General features: G+C 38.8%; 1 protein-coding gene across 4 annotated transcripts in view; it reads left to right on the top strand.

The window, feature by feature from the left end:
- The window catches only part of LOC105747719 (synaptojanin-2-binding protein), a 169,915-nt gene that overhangs the window by 13,369 nt on the left and 137,500 nt on the right, over positions 1-19,046 (top strand). For 3 of the 4 annotated variants that reach the window (XR_007475661.1, XR_007475660.1, XR_007475659.1), the window contains exon 1: positions 17,575-17,739. Coding sequence is in view for 1 of the 4 variants with exons in the window: in XM_012531653.3 (XP_012387107.1) it covers positions 17,603-17,739 (137 nt within the window). In the remaining 3 variants the exon portion in view is untranslated. Of the gene's footprint in view, positions 1-17,574; positions 17,740-19,046 lie in introns of those variants that run through there. The other variant, XM_012531653.3, reaches the window with a different exon arrangement.

Here is a 19,046-nt window from a genome sequence, read left to right as displayed (position 1 = left end):
ATTTTCCCTTATAATTTCATCCTTAACTCATAGGTTATTTGTTTTCCAAACATTTAGGGATTTTTTAGATATCTTATTTTTGAGGACAGTGTTTGTGTCCCTCCAAAATTCACATGTTGAAGCCCTAATCTCTAATGTGACTGCATTTGGAGACAGGGCCTTTACTGAAGTAATTAAGGTTAAATGAAGTTATGATGATGGGGCCCCGATCCTATAGAATTAGTGTCCTTATAGAAAGAGACCCAGAGAGCTCACTCTCTCTTTGTGTGTAACAAAGCAGTCACAGGACCAGAGAGCAAGATGGTGGCCACCTACAAGTTAAGAGAAGAGACCTTAGAATGAAATCTGTCTTGCTGGTACTTTGATCTTGGACTTCCTTAGCCTCCAGAACAGAATTTCTGTTAAGTCACTCTGTGGTATTTTGTTATGTCAGCCCAAGAAGACTAATACAGTTATTTTTGTTGATTTCTAATTCATTTCTGTCTTGAAATTTATTGAGACTGACTTTCTTGACCTACCATCAATCCTTGTGAACATTCCCTTTGCACTACAAAAGAATGTTTATAGTTGCTGAGTATGTTGTTCAGTAAATGTAAATTAGGTCAAGTTCATTCTTAGTGTTGTTCAAGTGTTCTATATTTTTACTGACTTTTCTGTTTACTTGTTCTATCAATTACTGAGGGAGAAATGTTGAAATCTACAATAGTCCTTTTTGACTTGCCTTTTTCTCATTTCAGTTTTTGTTTCATTGATACTCAAATTCTGTTATTGGGTACATTCATATCTAGTGTTTCGTCTTCTTATGAATTGACTCCTTTTTTATTAGGAAATGCCCCTTTTTATCCCTTGTAATATTCCTTTTTCCAAAGTTTACTTACTAATACGGTCAATCCAGCTGCTTAGTATATCTATGTTCATTCTTTTTATTTTAAGTTGCATTTACCCGTGTATTTATGATTTCTGGTGGTATTCATTCCTTCATAGAGATCCAAGTTTCCATTCAGTATTTTGTTTTTGCCTGAAGAATTTCCTTTAATATTTATCATAATGTAAATCTGCTTAAGACACATTCTGTCAGCTTTTGTTCTGCTCACAAAGTGTTTATTTTACTTTACTTTTTGAAGGCTGTATTCACTGGACATAGAATTATAAGTTAACTTGTATTTTTCTTTTAGCATTTTAAAGATGATGCTTCATTGACTTATGGCTTGCATAGTTTCTGAGGAGAAGTCTATTGTCGTTCTTATCTTTATTCCTTTGTACTTAAGGTGTCCTTTTTCCCTGTGAACTACTTTTAAGATTTTCTCTTTATACATGGTTTTGAGCAATGTGATTATGATATGTCTTACTGTTTTTTTCTTTTGTATTTATCCTGATTGGGGTTTGTTGAGCTTCTTGCATCTGTTTGTTTATATTTTCATCACATTTGAGCTAAGTGTTTTCTTCAGACATTTTTTTCTATCTCCCTTTTTTCCTCTGCTTCTGGAACTCTAGTTACATATATATTAAACCATGTCCTGTTATCCCACGTGTTACTGTGGTTTCCCTATTATGTCTTCTCACTTACCTTTTATTCTGTGGTATCAAATCTGTTGTTACTCACATCTAGTGTATTTTTCCTTCCAGATATTCTAGTTTTCAAACCTATAAGTTTCATTTTCCTAAAAAAATCTTCCATTTTCATCAGTAGAACAGGATAGAGAGCCCAGAAATAAACCCATGCATATATGGTCAATTAATTTATGACAAAGGAGCTAAGCATATACAGTGGAGGAAGGATAGTATCTTCAGTAAATGATGTTGGAAAAACTGGACAACCATATGCAAAAGAATGCAACTGGCCTACTGTCTTACACCATGCACAAAAATCAGCTCAAAATGAAGTCAAAAGCTGCTTCAAGACTGGGGGAAAAACTTCCATTTTCACATTATGTTTGACTTCCTTTAGTTATTTCCACATAGTTATAATAGCCTTTTAAACATCCTTGTCTGCTAGTTTCATCCTCTGTTATTTCTGGTTGTTTCTATTGACCAGTTTTTTTCTTGATTCTAGGTCATGTTTTCTTGCTTCTTAGCATGTTAAATTTTTTTAATTAGATTCTGGATGTTGTGATTGTTACATTGTTCAGTGTCTGCATTTTGTTTTCTTACATTAACATTTTTAATATTACATTGTTGAATTTGTTTTGGTAGGCAGTTAAGTAACTTGCAGGTCAGTTTCACCTCTTTAGACCTGTTTGTAAGCTTTCCTAGGGTGAGTCAAAAGTAGCATTCACTTCGGCGATAGTTGAGCCCTCCAAATGTTCTAAGTGGGTCTCCACTGAATTTCCTAGTGAATCGCTGAGGATTTCAATTCTGGTTGGTCAAAAGTTGAAAGTCTCCCTGCCTTGCTGAACTCTGAGAATTGTTCAGCCTATAACTTACTAGTTTTTATTTGTCTAGCCTTGTGGAGTTCCACTCAATGTATACATGGCCTCTTGGAAAGACTCATGCAAATACCTGGAGCTCTTTTTCTTTTTTTTTTTCTTTCTTTTTTTTTTTTTTGGTCTAACTTCCTCCTTTCCAGAACTTTGCCCTGCAACTTCCAGCAACCTCACCCTCCTCAAACTCTGATCCCCATTTCCTCCAACCAGTGAAGCTGCTAGATTCTATTTGGGTCTTATTCCCTGTGGTGGTGATTTAGAAATTGTCTCCACACAGAAAGCTGTGGTGATCATAGAGGTACATGGTTTTAATTCAGCAGCCTATTAAGAAGATTATATACCGTGACAAAGTGCAGTTTATTCCAAGAGTGTGAAGATGGTTCAATATAAGAAAACTGGTTGATGTGATACAACATATTAATAGAATAAAGGCAAAAAAGCCCACATGATCATCTCAATATACAGAAAAAGGATTTGAGAAAATTCAACACCTTTCCACATTAAAAACACTCAGTAAACTAGGAATAGAAGGAACTTCCTCAACATGATAAAGGTCATATATGAAGAATCCATATATGGGTACATCATAGTCAATGATGTAAGATTGAAAGCTTTTCTTCTACGATCAGGAACAAGACAAGTATGCTTGCTTTCACCACTTCTATTCAACATAGTGTTGGAAATTCTATGCAGAACAGTTAGGCAAGAAAAAGAAATCAAAGGCGTACAAATAGGAAAGGAAGAAGTAAATGGTCTCTGTTCACAAATGATACAATCTTATATGTAGAAAACTCTAAAGATTCCACCAAAAAAACTTAGAATTAATAATAAACTTAGCAAAGTTGCAAGATACAAAACCAGCACATAAAATTAATTGAGTTTCTATACATGAGCAATCTGAAAAGGATGTTAAGTAAACATTTCCATTTACAATAGCATCAAAAATAATAAAATACTCATAAATAAATATAACCAAGGAGACAAAAACTTGTACATTGAAAACTACAAAATTTGGCTGAAAGAAATTAAAGGCATGAATAAGTGGAAATACATTCCGCATTCATGGATTAGAAGAGTTAATATCGTCAAGGTGACAGTACTATCCAAAGCGATCTGCAGACTCAGTGCAATCTTTATCAAAATCTCATCTGCCTTTTTGCAGAAATAGAAAACCCCATCCTAGAACTCATATGAAATCTCAAAGGACTCCCTATTAGCCAGAGTAATCTTGAAAACAAACAACAAAGTTGAGGGACTCACAACATCCTGATTTCAAAACTTGTACAAAACTGCAGCATTCAAAACAATGTGGTACTGACATAAGGACAGATATATAGAGCTGTGGAACAGAATAGAGAGCCCAGAAATAAGCCCTCTCATATATGGCCAAATGATTTTTGAAAGGGTACCAAGACCATTCAGTGAGGGGAAAGACAGTCTTTTCAACAAATGATGTTGGGAAAACTGGATATCCACATGGAAAAGAATGAATTTGGATCCTTGCCCTACATCATATACAAAAATTAACTAAAAATGCATCAAACACCTGAATATGAGAGCTAAGATTAAAACTCTTAGAAGAAAAGATAGGGAAATTTTTTCATGACATTGGATTCAGTGATGATTTTTTCGATATGACACCAAATGCACAGGCACAAAAGAAAAAAGATTAATTGGGTTTTACCAAAATTAATAATTTTATGACTCAAAAGATGCTATAAAGAGAGTTAAAGATAACCTACAGAATGGGAGAAGATATTTGCAAACCATATATCTGATAATGGATTAACACCCAAAATATATAAAGAACTCTTACAACTCAACAACAACAACAACAAAACAACCGGATTCAAAAATCAGCAAAGAACTTGAAGAGACATTTCTTAAGAAATATATAAATGGGCAATAAGCTCATGTAAAGATGTTCGACATCACTAGCCTTTGGGAAATCCAAATCAAAACCACAGTGAGATACCGCTTCACATTCATCAGAATGACTACTATCCCAAAACCCCCCAAAAATGAAGGTGACAAACATTGATGAGGATGTGGGGAAATTGGAACCTTGGGCAATGCTTTTTGGAATTTAAAACGTGGTACAGCTGCTGTAGAAAACAGTTGGGCAGTTCCTCAAATTGTTAAACATAAAATTACCATGTGATCCAGCAATTCAATTCCAGATATACACCAAAAATAATTGAAAACAGGAACTCAAACAGACACTTGTACACCAGTGTTCGTAGCAGCAGCATTCACAATAGCAAAAATGTTGAAACAACCAAATATCTATTGACAGTTGACTAAACAAAATGTAGTATGTACATGCAATGGAATATTATTCAGCCTTTAAAAGGAATGAAATTCTGATACCTGTTACAACATGGATGAACCTGGAAGACATTATGCTAAGTGAAATAAGACACAAAGAACAAATATTTTATAATTCCATTTATATGAGGTATATAGAATAGGCAAACTCGTAGCGACAGAAAGTATAATAGAGGTTACCAGGGGCTGGGGGGGGGGAGCGGGGAGTTATTGTTTAATGTATATAGAATTTCTATTTGGTATGATGAAAAAGTTCTGGATGTGGATACTGGTGATGGTTGCACAACATTGTGAATGTACTTAATGCCACTGAATCATACACTTTAAAATGGTTAAAGTGTTAAATATTATGTTGCATATATTTTACCTCTACACAGACAGTAAGTTGTTTGTCCAGTGGTGCTTGATTTTGTGTTACATATATTTTACCACAAAATGATTAGATGAATAGTGGGTTGTGTGACCAATAGAGCTTGACTGGTGTCTAGGGAAAATTAGTGAGATTATCTTGGGATAGAAAAGCCCTGCAGGTAGATCGGGGGAAATTAGAGTGTTTGTCAATCTAGTGTTCATAACAGTGGCTGTCATCATTGGGGTTAATCGACTGTTTTGTTTCATTTTAATAAATTATTTTTTCCAGAATAACAGATTGTGAAACACTGCTTTTTTACTTTATAACCTTTAGATTTTAAAGAGAAGAATCTGAAGGAAATGAAGGATTTTTTGTTCTCTATCATGATAGTAAGAAATAGGGACCCTGACTATGGTGGCAGAACTACAGAATGACCAATTCTTCCTCTGGAATATATTATCCCTGAGGATTGTTCTACAACCATTATCCCAGCATTGCTTATTCCAGCCAGCCCCCAAACAAGTTGAATTCACAGACTTTTTTCTAAAGCAGTTGTTCATACTTTCTACAAAGATACAGTATAGCAAGATGGTTTAAAACTTACACTTAGCAATCAAACATCCTAACTTAGTGTCTGGGCTTTGCAAAGAGTTAACTGTGTGACCTTTTATAAAGTTACTTAATCTCTTCCTGCCTCACTTTTTAAATTCACCTGTAAAATGTGAGTGATAAACACTTCATGTGTTTGTTGAGAAGACTAAATGAGATAATATACATAGAGTACCTAGCATAGTACCTGGTACATATTAAACTCTTAATAAATATTAGTTGTTGCTGCTGCTGTTGCTGCTCTTATTTGGAAACAAGCTCAAGATCCAGACCTGGAGACAGGAGGAGTCCACAAGACGGCATGTCTTGTTTAATTTTACAGGGCTCTTATACTAGGCACATTTTCTTTCTCTCCCAGTCCTATGATGGTGTCATTCTTACGCCATCTGTACTTTTTTGTGGTTAGACTTCTCTTCCAAATTAGAGGCCAAGCAATCCATTTTAATCTTGCCACATTTAAAAAATTTATTGGCACGTTATAACCAGGGTTCACTATGGAGTACGTTTTCATTCACTCACTTTTTTAAAAAGTCTATTGAGTCCCCGTCTTTTTCTTTCTCCCTCTCCCTTCAACCCCTTTTGGATAGTAGATGCCAAGAACTGAATTAATTATACTCTTCAGCTCCATAATACATTGTCCTCATCAGTACGTGCAAGGTCCCTCTTTGGTTTTATTTTTACCTTTCATCCCTAAACCTCACCCTGTATCCTTCCCTCACAGATAATGTGTCTTTACATGTCCTTAAATATGCATGCATTTTTGTAAATAGGTAATACTGTTCTGCATGAATGTGTTTTTAAGAAGATTTTATACTATTAATACCAACATTACATTTTAAAACTCTGTTACTTTGTGTATAATTATTCAGTGCTTCTGAATTTTAATTATCTCTCAGTTACCTGTTCCCCAAAGCAGCAATCCCCCACCTTTTTGGTACCAGGGACCGGTTTCGTGGAAGACAGTTTTTCCACAGATGGTTGTGGGGGGGGGGGGTTCAGGTGGTAAAGCAAGTGATGGGGAGCGGCAGGTGAAGCTTTGCTCATTTGCCCGCCGCTCACCTCCTGCTGTGTGGCCCGTTTCCTAACAGACCATGAACCACTACCAGTCCACGGCCTGGGGGTTGGGGACCCCTGCCCCAAAGGATGAACACCTAAATTACCATCAGTTCCTCAATACCACAAAACATGCGGCAATTAACATATTCTTACATTACCCTTGATAGGATGATCACATTGGTCCAAACAGATGCTTTTGACATTGAAGGGGACTATTTTAATTACAGAGACAACAGGCGTATATCAAGACTCCCAAACAAACCAAGATATGTGATCCACCCTATTTATAGAAGATTTTCCTAGGACGTAGCCAATAATCAGCAGTTATATACTGGGATAGCCCTTCCCCCTTCTGGTTGTTTCTAGCTGGCATCTGGTTGGTGCATGTGCTGGCCTGGTTACTGCATATTTTAAATACCACCATTGCTAGAAACTACACATGAGGGAGATGTGTAGGTCACAGGTAAGAGACATCCTTCATTTCAATAAGTTTGAGTTCCAATCCATTCTTGTCTTATTAATAGATGGGTGGACTTTTTAATCTCTCCGTCTTCCTGTATTTCAAGACTTTTCACATTTGTACTTTATATTTATTCATCCTTTCTCCATCAGACTGTCTAGTTTGGGGTTGTCGCAGGCACTACTAGTTTTTTTTTGTTTTGTTTAACATCTTTATTGGAGTATAATTGCTTTACAATGGTGTGTTAGTTTCTGCTTTACAACAAAATGAATCAGTTATATATATACATATGTTCCCATATCTCTTCCCTCTTGCATCTCCCTCCCTCCCACCCTACCTATGCCACCCCTCCAGGCGGTCACAAAGCACCGAGCTGATCTCCCTGTGCTATGCGGCTGCTTCCCACTAGCTATCTACCTTACGTTTGGTAGTGTATATATATCCATGCCTCTCTCTCGCTTTGTCACAGCTTACCCTTCCCCCTCCCCATATCCTCAAGTCCATTCTCTAGTAGGTCTGTGTCTTTATTCCTGTCTTACCCCTAGGTTCTTCGTGACATTTTTTCTTTCTTAAATTCCATATATATGTGTTAACATACGGTATTTGTCTCTCTCTTCCTGACTTACTTCACTCTGTATGACAGACTCTAGGTCTATCCACCTCATTACAAATAGCTCAATTTTGTTTCTTTTTATGGCTGAGTAATATTCCATTATATATATGTGCCACATCTTCTTTATCCATTCATCCGATGATGGACACTTACACCATCATCGGATGAATGGACACTTAGACACTTGTTTCCATCTCCGGGCTATTGTAAATAGAGCTGCAATGAACATTTTGGTACATGACTCTTTTTGAATTATGGTTTTCTCAGGATATATGCCCGGTAGTGGGATTGCTGGGTCATATGGTAGTTCTATTTGTAGTTTTTTAAGGAACCTCCATACTGTTGTCCACAGTGGTTGTATCAATTTACATTCCCACCAACAGTGCAAGAGTGTTTCCTTTTCTCCACACCCTCTCCAGCATTTATTGTTTCTAGTTTTTTTGATGATGGCCATTCTGACTGGTGTGAGATGATATCTCATTGTAGTTTTGATTTGCATTTCTCTAATGATTAGTGATGTTGAGCATTCTTTCATGTGTTTGTTGGCAGTCTGTATATCTTCTTTGGAGAAATGTCTATTTAGGTCTTCTGCCCATTTTTGGATTGGGTTGTTTGTTTTTTTGTTATTGAGCTGCATGAGCTGCTTATAAATTTTGGAGATTAATCCTTTGTCAGTTGCTTCATTTGCAAATATTCTCTCCCATTCTGAGGGTTGTCTTTTGGTCTTGTTTATGGTTTCCTTTGCTGTGCAAAAGCTTTGAAGTTTCATTGGGTTCCATTTGTTTATTTTTGTTTTTATTTCCATTTCTCTAGGAGGTGGGTCAAAAAGGGTCATTCTGTGATTTATGTCATAGAGTGTCCTGCCTATATTTTCCTCTAAGAGTTTGATAGTTTCTGGCCTTACATTTAGGTCTTTAATCCATTTTGAGCTTATTTTTGTGTATGGTGTTAGGGAGTGATCTAATCTCATACTTTTACATGTGCCTGTCCAGTTTTCCCAGCACCACTTACTGAAGAGGCTGTCCTTTCTCCACTGTACATTCCTGCCTCCTTTTTCAAAGATAAGGTGACCATATGTGTGTGGGTTTATCTCTGGGCTTTCTATCCTGTTCCATTGATCTATCTTTCTGTTTTTGTGCCAGTACCATACTGTCTTGATTACTGTAGGTTTGTAGTATAGTCTCAAGTCAGGGAGCCTGATTCCTCCAGCTCCGTTTTTCATTCTCAAGATTGCTTTGACTATTCGGGGTCTTTTGTGTTTCCATACAAATTGTGGAATTTTTTGTTCTAGTTCTGTGAAAAATGCCAGTGGTAGTTTGATAGGGATTGCATTGAATCTGTAGATTGCTTTGGGTCGTAGAGTCATTTTCACAATGTTGATTCTTCCAATCCAGGAGCATGGTATATCTCTCCATCTATTTGTATCATCTTTAATTTCTTTCATCAGTGTCTTAAAATTTTCTGCATACAGGTCTTTTGTCTCCTTAGGTAGGTTTATTCCTAGATATTTTATTCTTTTTGTTCCAATGGTAAATGGGAGTGTTTTCTTGATTTCACTTTCAGATATTTCATCATTAGTGTATAGGAATGCAAGAGATTTCTGTGCATTAATTTTGTATCCTGCAACTTTACCAAATTCATTGATTAGCTCTAGTAGTTTTCTGGTAGCATCTTTAGGATTCTCTGTGTGTAGTATCATGTCATCTGCAAACAGCGACAGCTTTACTTCTTCTTTTCCGATTTGGATTCCTTTTATTTCCTTCTCTTCTCTGATTACTGTGGCTAAAACTTCCAAAACTATGTTGAATAATAGTGGTGAGAGTGGGCAACCTTGTCTTGTTCCTGATCTTAGTGGAAATGCTTTCAGTTTTTCACCATTGAGGACAATGTTAGCTGTGGGTTTGTCATATATGGCCTTTATTATGTTGAGGAAAGTTCCCTCTATGCCTGCTTTCTGTAGGGTTTTTATCATAAATGGGTGTTGAATTTTGTTGAAAGCTTTCTCTGCATCTATTGAGATGATCATATGGTTTTTCTCCTTCAATTTGTTAATATGGTGTATCACATTGATTGATTTGCGTATATTGAAGAATCCTTGCATTCCTGGAATAAATCCCACTTGATCATGGTGTATGATCCTTTTAATGTGCTGTTGGATTCTGTTTGCTAGTATTTTGTTGAGGATTTTTGCATCTATGTTCATCAGTGATATTGGCCTGTAGTTTTCTTTCTTTGTGACATCCTTGTCTGGTTTTGGTATCAGGGTGATGGTGGCCTCGTAGAATGATTTTGGGAATGTTCCTCCCTCTGCTATATTTTGGAAGAATTTGAGAAGGATAGGTGTTAGCTCTTCTCTGGATGTTTGATAGAATTTGCCTGTGAAGCCAACTGGTCCTGGGCGTTTGTTTGTTGGAAGATTTTTAATCACAGTTTCAATTTCAGTGCTTGTGATTGGTCTGTTCATACTTTCTGTTTCTTCCTGGTTCAGCCTTGGCAGGTTGTGCATTTCTAAGAATTTGTCCATTTCTTCCAGGTTGTCCATTTTATTGGCATAGAGTTGCCTGTAGTAATCTCTCATGAACTTCTGTATTTCTGCAGTGTCAGTTGTTACCGCTCCTTTTTCATTTCTAATTCTATTGATTTGAGTCTTCTCCCTTTTTTTCTTGCTGAGTCTGGCTAATGGTTTATCAATCTTCTCAAAGAACCAGCTTTTAGTTTTATTGATCATTGCTATCGTTTCCTTCATTTCTTTTTCATTTATTTCTGATCTGATTTTTATGATTTCTTTCCTGCTGCTAACTTTGGGGTTTTTTTGTTCTTCTTTCTCTAATTGCTTTAGGTGCAAGGTTAGGTTGTTTATTCGAGATGTTTCCTGTTTCTTAAGGTAGGATTGTATTGCTATAAACTTCCCTCTTCGAACTGGTTTTGCTGCATCCCATTGATTTTGGGTTGTTGTGTCTCCATTGTCATTTGTTTCTAGGTATTTTTTGATTTCCTCTTTGATTTCTGCAGTGATCACTTTGTTATTAAGTAGTGTATTGTTTAGCCTCCATGTGTTTGTATTTTTTACAGATCTTTTCCTGTAATTGATATCTAGTCTCATGGCGTTGTGGTCAGAAAAGATACTTGATACAATTTCAATTTTCTTAAATTTTCCGAGTCTTGATTTGTGACCCAAGATGTGATGTATCCTGGAGAATGTTCCATGCGCACTTGAGAAAAATGTGTATTCTGTTGTTTTTGGATGGAGTGTCCTATAAATATCAATTAAGTCCATCTTGTTTAATGTATCATTTAAAGCTTGTTTCCTTATTTATTTTCATTTTGGATGATCTGTCCATTGGTGAAAGTGAGGTGTTAAAGTCCCCTACTATGAATGTGTTACTGTCAATTTCCCCTTTTATGGCTGTCAGTATTTGCCTTATGTATTGAGGTGCTCCTATGTTGGGTGCATAAATATTTACAATTGTTATATCTTCTTCTTGGATCGATCCCTTGATCATTATGTAGTGTCCTTCTTTGTCTCTTCTAATAGTCTTTATTTTTAAGTCTATTTTGTCTGATGTGAGAATTGCTACTCCAGCTTTCTTTTGGTTTCCATTTGCATGAAATATCTTTTTCCATCCCCTTACTTTCAGTCTGTATGTGTCTCTAGGTCTGAAGTGGGTCTCTTGTAGACAGCAAATATATGGGTCTTGTTTTTGTATCCATTCAGCCAATCTGTGTCTTTTGGTGGGAGCATTTAGTCCATTTACATTTAAGGTAATTATCGATATGTATGTTCCTCTTCCCATTTTCTAAATTGTTTTGGGTTCGTTATTGTAGGTGTTTTCCTTTTCTTGTGTTTCTTGCCTAGAGTAGTTCCTTTAGCAGTTGTTGTAGAGCTGGTTTGGTGGTGCTGAACTCTCTCAGCTTTTGCTTGTCTGTAAAGGTTTTAATTTCTCCATCAAATCTGAATGAGATCCTTGCTGCATAGAGTAATCTTGGTTGCAGGTTTTTCGTCTTCATCACTTTAAATATGTCCTGCCAGTCCCTTCTGGCTTGCAGAGTTTCTGCTGAAAGATCAGCTGTTAACCTTATGGGGATTCCCTTGTGTGTTATTTGTTGTTTTTCCCTTGCTGCTTTTAATATGTTTTCTTTGTATTTAATTTTTGACAGTTTGATTAATATGTGTCTTGGCGTGTTTCTCCTTGGATTTATCCTGTATGGGACTCTCTGTGCTTCCTGGACTTGATTAACTATTTCCTTTCCCATATTAGGGAAGTTTTCAACTATAATCTCTTCAAATATATTCTCAGTCCCTTTCTTTTTCTCTTCTTCTTCTGGAACCCCTATAATTCGAATGTTGGTGTGTTTAATGTTGTCCCAGAGGTCTCTGAGACTGTCCTCAGTTCTTTTCATTCTTTTTTATTTATTCTGCTCTGCAGTAGTTATTTCCACTATTTTATCTTCCAGGTCACTTATCCGTTCTTCTGCCTCAGTTATTCTGCTATTGATCCCATCTAGAGTATTTTTAATTTCATTTATTGTGTTGTTCATCGTTGTTTGTTTCGTCTTTATTTCTTCTAGGTCCTTGTTAAATGTTTCTTGCATTGTCTCTATTCTGTTTCCAAGATTTTGGATCATCTTTACTATCATTATTCTGAATTCTTTTTCAGGTAGACTGCCTATTTCCTCTTCATTTGTTAGGTCTGGTGGGTTTTTATCTTGCTCCTTCATCTGCTGTGTGTTTTTCTGTCTTCTCATTTTGCTTACCTTACTGTGTTTGGGGTCTCCTTTTTGCAGGCTGCATGTTCGTAGTTCCTGTTGTTTTTGGTGTCTGTCTCCAGTGGCTAAGGTTGGTTCAGTGGGTTGTGTAGGCTTCCTGGTGGAGGGGACTAGTGCCTGTGTTCTGGTGGATGAGGCTGGATCTTGTCTTTCTGGTGGGCAGGTCCACGTCTGGTGGTGTGTTTTGGGGTGTCTGTGGACTTATTATGATTTTCGGCAGCTTCTCTGCTAATGGGTGGGGTTTTGTTCCTGTCTTGCTAGTTGTTTGGCATAGGATGTCCAGCACTGTAGCTTGCTGGTCGTTGAGTGAAGCTGGGTGTTGGTGTTGAGATGGAGATCTCTGGGAGATTTTTGCCGTTTGATATTGTGTGGAGCTGGGAGGTCTCTTGTGGACCAGTGTCCTGAAGTTGGCTCTCCCACCTCAGAGGCACAGCACTGACTCCTGGCTGCAGCACCAAGAGCCTTTTATCCACACGGCTCAGAATAAAAGGGAGAAAAAGTAAAAAGAAAGAATTAGTAGAAGAAAGAAAGAAAGGAGGGAGGAAGGAGGGAAGGGAGGAAAAAAAGAAAGAAAGAAGATAAAGTAAAATAAAATAAAGATAAAATATAATAAAGTTATTAAAATAAAATAATTATTAAGAGAAAAAGAAAAAAAAACGGATAGAACCCTAAGACAAATGGTGGAAGCAAAGCTATACAGACAAAATCTCACACAGAAGCATGCACATACACACTCACAAAAAGAGGAAAAGGGGGAAAAATCATAAATCTTGCTCTCAAAGTCCACCTCCTGAATTTGGGATGATTCGTTGTCTATTCATGTATTCCACAGATGCAGGGTACATCAAGTTGATTGTGGAGCTTTAATCCGCTGCTTCTGAGGCTGCTGGGAGAGATTTCCCTTTCTCTCCTTTGTTCTCACAGCTCCCAGGGGCTCAGCTTTGGATTTGGCCCCGCCTCTGCATGTAGGTCGCTGGAGGGCGTCTGTTCTTCGCTCAGGACGGGGTTAAAGCCGCTGACTCGGGGGCTCTGGCTCACTCAGGCCGCGGGGGAGGGAGGGGCACGGAGTGCGGGGTGAGCCTGCGGCGGCAGAGGCCGGAGTGACGTTGCACCAGCCTGAGGCGCGCCGTGCGTTCTCCCGGGGGAGTTGTCCCTGGATCCCGGGACCCCGGCAGTGGCGGGCTGCACAGGCTCCCCAGAAGGGGGATGTGGAGAGTGACCTGTGCTCGCACACAGGCTTCTTGGTGGCAGCAGCAGCCTTAGCGTCTCATGCCCGTCTCTGGGGTCCACGCTTTTAGCCGCGGCTCGCGCCCGTCTCTGGAGCTCCTTTAAGCAGCGCTCTTAATCCCCTCTCCTCGCGCACCAGGAAACAAAGAGGGAAGAAGAAGTCTCTTGCCTCTAAGGCAGGTCCAGACTTTTTCCCGGACTCCCTCCTGGCTAGCCGTGGCGCACTAACCCGCTGCAGGCTGTGTCCACGCCGCCAGCACCAGTCCTCTCCCTGCGCTCCGACTGAAGCACGAGCCTCAGCTCCCAGCCCTGCCCGCCCCGGCCGGGGAGCAGGCAAGCCTCTCGGGCTGGTGAGTGCCGGTCGGCACCTATCCTCTGTGCGGGAATCTCTTTGCTTTGCCCTCCTCACCCGTTGCTGCGCTCTCCTCCACGGCTCCAAAGCTTTCCCCCTCCGCCACCCGCAGTCTCTGCCCGCGAGGGGGCTTCCTAGTGTGTGGAAACCTTTCCTCCTTCACAGCTCCCTCCCGCTGGTGCAGGTCCCGTCCCTATTCTTCTATCTCTGTTTATTCTTTTTTCTTTTGCCCTACCCAGGTATGTGGGGGGTTTCTTGCCTTTTGGGAGGTCTGAGATCTTCTGCCAGCGTTCAGTAGGTGTTCTGTAGGAGTTGTTCTACGTGTAGATGTATTTCTGGTGTATCTGTGGGGAGGAAGGTGATCTCCGCGTCTTACTCTTCCGCCATCTTCCAGGCACTACTAGTTTATTGACAACTACTCTTAGTGCAGTTACTCCATATAGCAACCACTACATAGTTTATAAAGGAGTTTTTCAGATTTTATGTTATTGGATGCTAACAACTACCTTTTGAGATAGAGAGGACAGAATTTATAATCCTTACATTACAGAAGAAGCTGAGGATCAGAGATACACTCACTTGTTTTAGTCCGCATACCAAGTAAGTTATGGAGTTGAATTTGTGGCCAGGTCTTCTGACTCTAATTGACTTCTGCAGAATCTAAAAGGTACAGGAAAAAGGATAAATTTCTATTTGTTGTTAAAGCAGGGACTGTCCAGTTTAGCTTTATGTTTTCCTCAGAATATAATGCAGTGCCTGACACACAGTAAATGATCAATAATTTTTACTGAGTAAGTGGATAGAGGATTACGTAGGTATCCATGGGGCCCAGGTTTAAACTGGTAGTATTGGTACTCAGTTCTTCGGTGATTCCCGTTTATTGCAGCGATGCTTCAAATTATAGATAAGTTCAGTTTGTAAATGTTGTAACCGTAGAAAGGGACTTCATGTCAGTCCAGAAATTCTCATATTAATTGGTGTGGTTCATTTACAATTGAAGTAGCAATAAGCATGGTTATAAACATGCCTATATAATGTGATGGGGGGAATAGACTACACTTGTTTGTTTATAGAAAATTTTGGTAACATTTTTTTCCACTCTCCTTTTTTTTCTTTTTAATTTTTATTGGAGTATAGTTGCTTTACAATGTTGTGTTAGTTTCTACTGTACAGCAAAATGAATCAGCTATACACATACTCTGTTTTGGATTTCCTTCCAATTTAGGTCACCATCCACTCTCCTTTTTTTTTTTTTTTTTTTTTTTGTGGTACGCGGGCCTCTCACTGCTGTGGCCGCTCCCGTTGCGGAGCACAGGCTCCGGACGCGCAGGTTCAGCGGCCATGGCTCACGGGCCCAGCCGCTCCGCGGCATGTGGGATCCACCTGGACCGGCGCACGAAACCGTGCCCCCCGCCTCGGCAGGCGGACTCTCAACCACTGCGCCACCAGGGAAGCCCCACTCTCCTTTTTTAATCACTGTTCTGTAGCTTTAAATAAGCAGTAGCAGAGTCCCTTTTCTCCCTAATTACTATGTTGCATTCAGCTGCTTAACACATACTTCCTGTTCCCAGGATCCCCAGAGGCAGCTCTAGTGTTTGGTGAGGATATTGAATTTCATTGAAAGATTTTCTCCAGATAGTTTCTTCCAGTAGTGAGAGAGGCTGGTTGGCCTCAACCACCTTGCTCAAACCTGTCACAGTCTTAAAGTTATTTCAAAGCCTTTTATAATCAAGGTCCACCTACCTTTCCATCTGATCTAAATTAACTACCTCCCATCCCCTTTCCAATACCTCCCACCCACTATGATTCAAATTAAGAGTTTTCTGAGGGAAACCATTTAGTAACATAAAATTTTCATACCCTACCCTTTAAAGAAACTGAAATAGTCATCTTCCAGTGGAAGTTCTTTCTATTATGTATTCTTCTTTTCATTCTCTAGCTATAGGTACACTGTACACGAGGTATGATATTTCAATTAGACATTTCCTGCTGCTTCCTTCTTTGGCCATGTGTTTCCATAAATCATAGATCGATTCGCTACTGCTTATGTTAATATTGTGAGGGTCACTTATAAGCTTTCCTCTCACCTTTTTAAGTATCTGTTTTCTGTTGAAATCAGTAGAAGAGGCTACTGATTATGGCTGTTTTTTCCAGTTGTGCCACCAGATATTTGTTTTTCAATTGTTTCCTAACTATCTCCTTTCTCTTTGCACTGTGGCTTTGAATTCTACAGTACCTGACATAAAGAAAGCCCTAGGGAAGTTCCCTTTTCTTTCATTCCTTTTTATTGCATAGATAAAATCCCTATATAAATGGTTTTGTAAAATGAAGTCCTTCCCACAACTTAGTGTTTGGTCCATGGAAAAATTACCTTGGTAGTCAATTTTCGTTCTTTTTTAAATTCAGTTTTATTTTATTGTGGTAAGAACACTTAAATGAGATCTGCTCTCAACAGATTCTTATGTGTCTAATAAGGCTGTTGTTATCTATAAGGCACAATGTTGTACATCAGATTTCCATAACTTCCATCTTGCATAACTGAAATTTTATCCTTGTTTAAAATAATCACGCATTGAAGTGAAGAATAGAATGGTAATTGCCGGGGGCTAGGAAAAGGGGGAAATGGGTAGTTGCTAATCAATAGGTTATCAGTTATCTATAGTGAATAAAACTTGGCAATCACTGTACCCAAGGATGTGGTTATTTGTACTTGAGGTATAAAAGGAAAGAAGAGTTAATTTGGTGATTTAGTCCTGTCATGAAGCATAAGTTACCTTTTTAGTTCCCAGGTTTTCTGCCAACGCCTACAGTACTGCCCCCTCGATTCAAACTAGGAAAAAAAAAAAAAATGAACTCCCAAGGTCATTTCTTCCAAAGCACCACCATCCACAAACTCTCCTGACGTTAGGAGAAGTATTGAGGGGATGGTTTGCTTAAGAATCTCTCTCCTACTAAATAAGGAACCGTTCGTTTGCCGATTAGTTTAAAGCATAGCTTCTTCTAAGCAGGAAAGTCAAGATTTGGGGCCTCTGAATGCCACCAACAGAATCAAAATCAAATGTGAGCAGAAGTACATCTTAAAAGAATCAGCATTATTTTTTCACTGAGCTCAGTATAGATCTTTCTTTTTATATTCACCTAACCATGTTGATCATTGTGTTTGTATTTTTAGTCCTGCCTGGTCTGAGTGGGCAACTCTCGGTACTCTTGACCTCTGTTGGTGATACTAATCATTTACCTTGCCCATGACTAGCCACCAGCTACATCACAGTCTTAACTTCCCCGCCTCCTACCCCCCCACTCCCCAACCCCCACCCTTGCCACATGGCCTTTCCTTTCTCCTTCTCCTCTTCTCTAATCCCTTTCCTTCTTCTTCACCCCTATCTCCTTTACAACTCCTCCATGATTTTCTTAGGGCTGGGCTTCAACATCGTCGGTGGCACAGATCAGCAGTATGTCTCCAATGACAGTGGCATCTTCGTCAGCCGCATCAAAGAGAACGGGGCTGCAGCCCTGGATGGGCGGCTCCAGGAGGGTGATAAGATCCTCTCGGTGAGAACTGGCTTCCACCTCCTTCACTGTCCCTGGCTCCCTAGACCCTAGTCCCTACCCCCAACTCCTTCCTTGGGAAGATTCCTGCCTGCCCTTTTGGATCAGGAAATACAGTAAGGAAAACTTGAGAATGGGTTAAGATTAAAGTATAGTATGTAGTTAGAAACTATGCAGTTTAATATTTTGACAGATAACTGCATTCTCTCCAGAACACTGGGAACTAGGTTCCATGGTGAAGAAGGACTTGAAAAATACAGGGGTTAAGAAGAGAGCCATATTACTCAAAAAGTTTTGGTTAAATGTAAATTATTGAAAAATGAGAATGGTTAGAAAGTTTTGAGCACTCTGTGCCAAGCAGTATGCTGAGAACTTTAAACTTATTTAATATTGTAGCAACCCTATGAAGTGGTACAATTATTATGCCTGTTTTGCAGCTAAGGAAGCTGAGGCTTGGTGAGGTCAAACAGCTTGCTCAAGGTCATTCAACTAGTGTATGGCAGAGGACTTGGTCTGTGAATTTGGAACCTCTACTCTTAACCCATATACTATATTGCCTCCTAAAAGATAAGTGAGGAGCTAGGGTTCGTTATCCTAAACAGAAAGTTGCATGGTTATTTAATAATAGAGTTTATGTATGGTTCTGTATAAAAACTGAAATTAGTCTTTTCTATTAAGGGTAGAATTAGGGAACAAAAAGACATAAACCTCAGTGTGAGAGAATTTATTAGACACAAGCCAAGATAAGGAGCCTTTCTTATGTGAGCCATCACCTCAGAGAGAAAAGAAATTATTTGAAGGCCACTCAAGTTTCTTAAAAAGGTATGGTAGGAGATAAATGTTAATGAAAAGAAAAGTAGATATCTAAGAAACTGAGCTCATTTGTCTTTAAAATTTTTAGCGAAGAGGACTTGACTATCAAAATAAAAGAATTATTACAAAGATCTCTACAAGATATAAAACACTACAAATATATGTACGACATTGATTCAAGGTTATGTTCTAGCCAATTAAGGAAAAAGCATGTGAAAGGAGAGAGGAAGAAATGCCAGGCAAAGAAAAGGCAAAAATATAAGACAGGTAACGGAGAGAAAAAAAAGACGACAGAAAGAGAAAAAGATGGAGCTTATGCAAGAGGAAAAGGCCAGCATATTCTCTATTCTATCTAGGGCTATATTCCCTGACTCCAGTTTCCCTGCCAAGAGTTTGCTCCAAAATTCAAATTCTAGATCCTGTTTCTTAAGAAATATTGCCTCACCGTCCTATTCCCACTGTATCCTTAAGTGAACTTGTTAGGTATTAACCATTAA

Source organism: Orcinus orca, chromosome 2 (assembly GCF_937001465.1).
Source record: "Orcinus orca chromosome 2, mOrcOrc1.1, whole genome shotgun sequence".
NCBI classification, from domain to species: domain Eukaryota; kingdom Metazoa; phylum Chordata; class Mammalia; order Artiodactyla; family Delphinidae; genus Orcinus; species Orcinus orca.
This window is presented reverse-complemented; position numbering and strand designations above follow the sequence as displayed.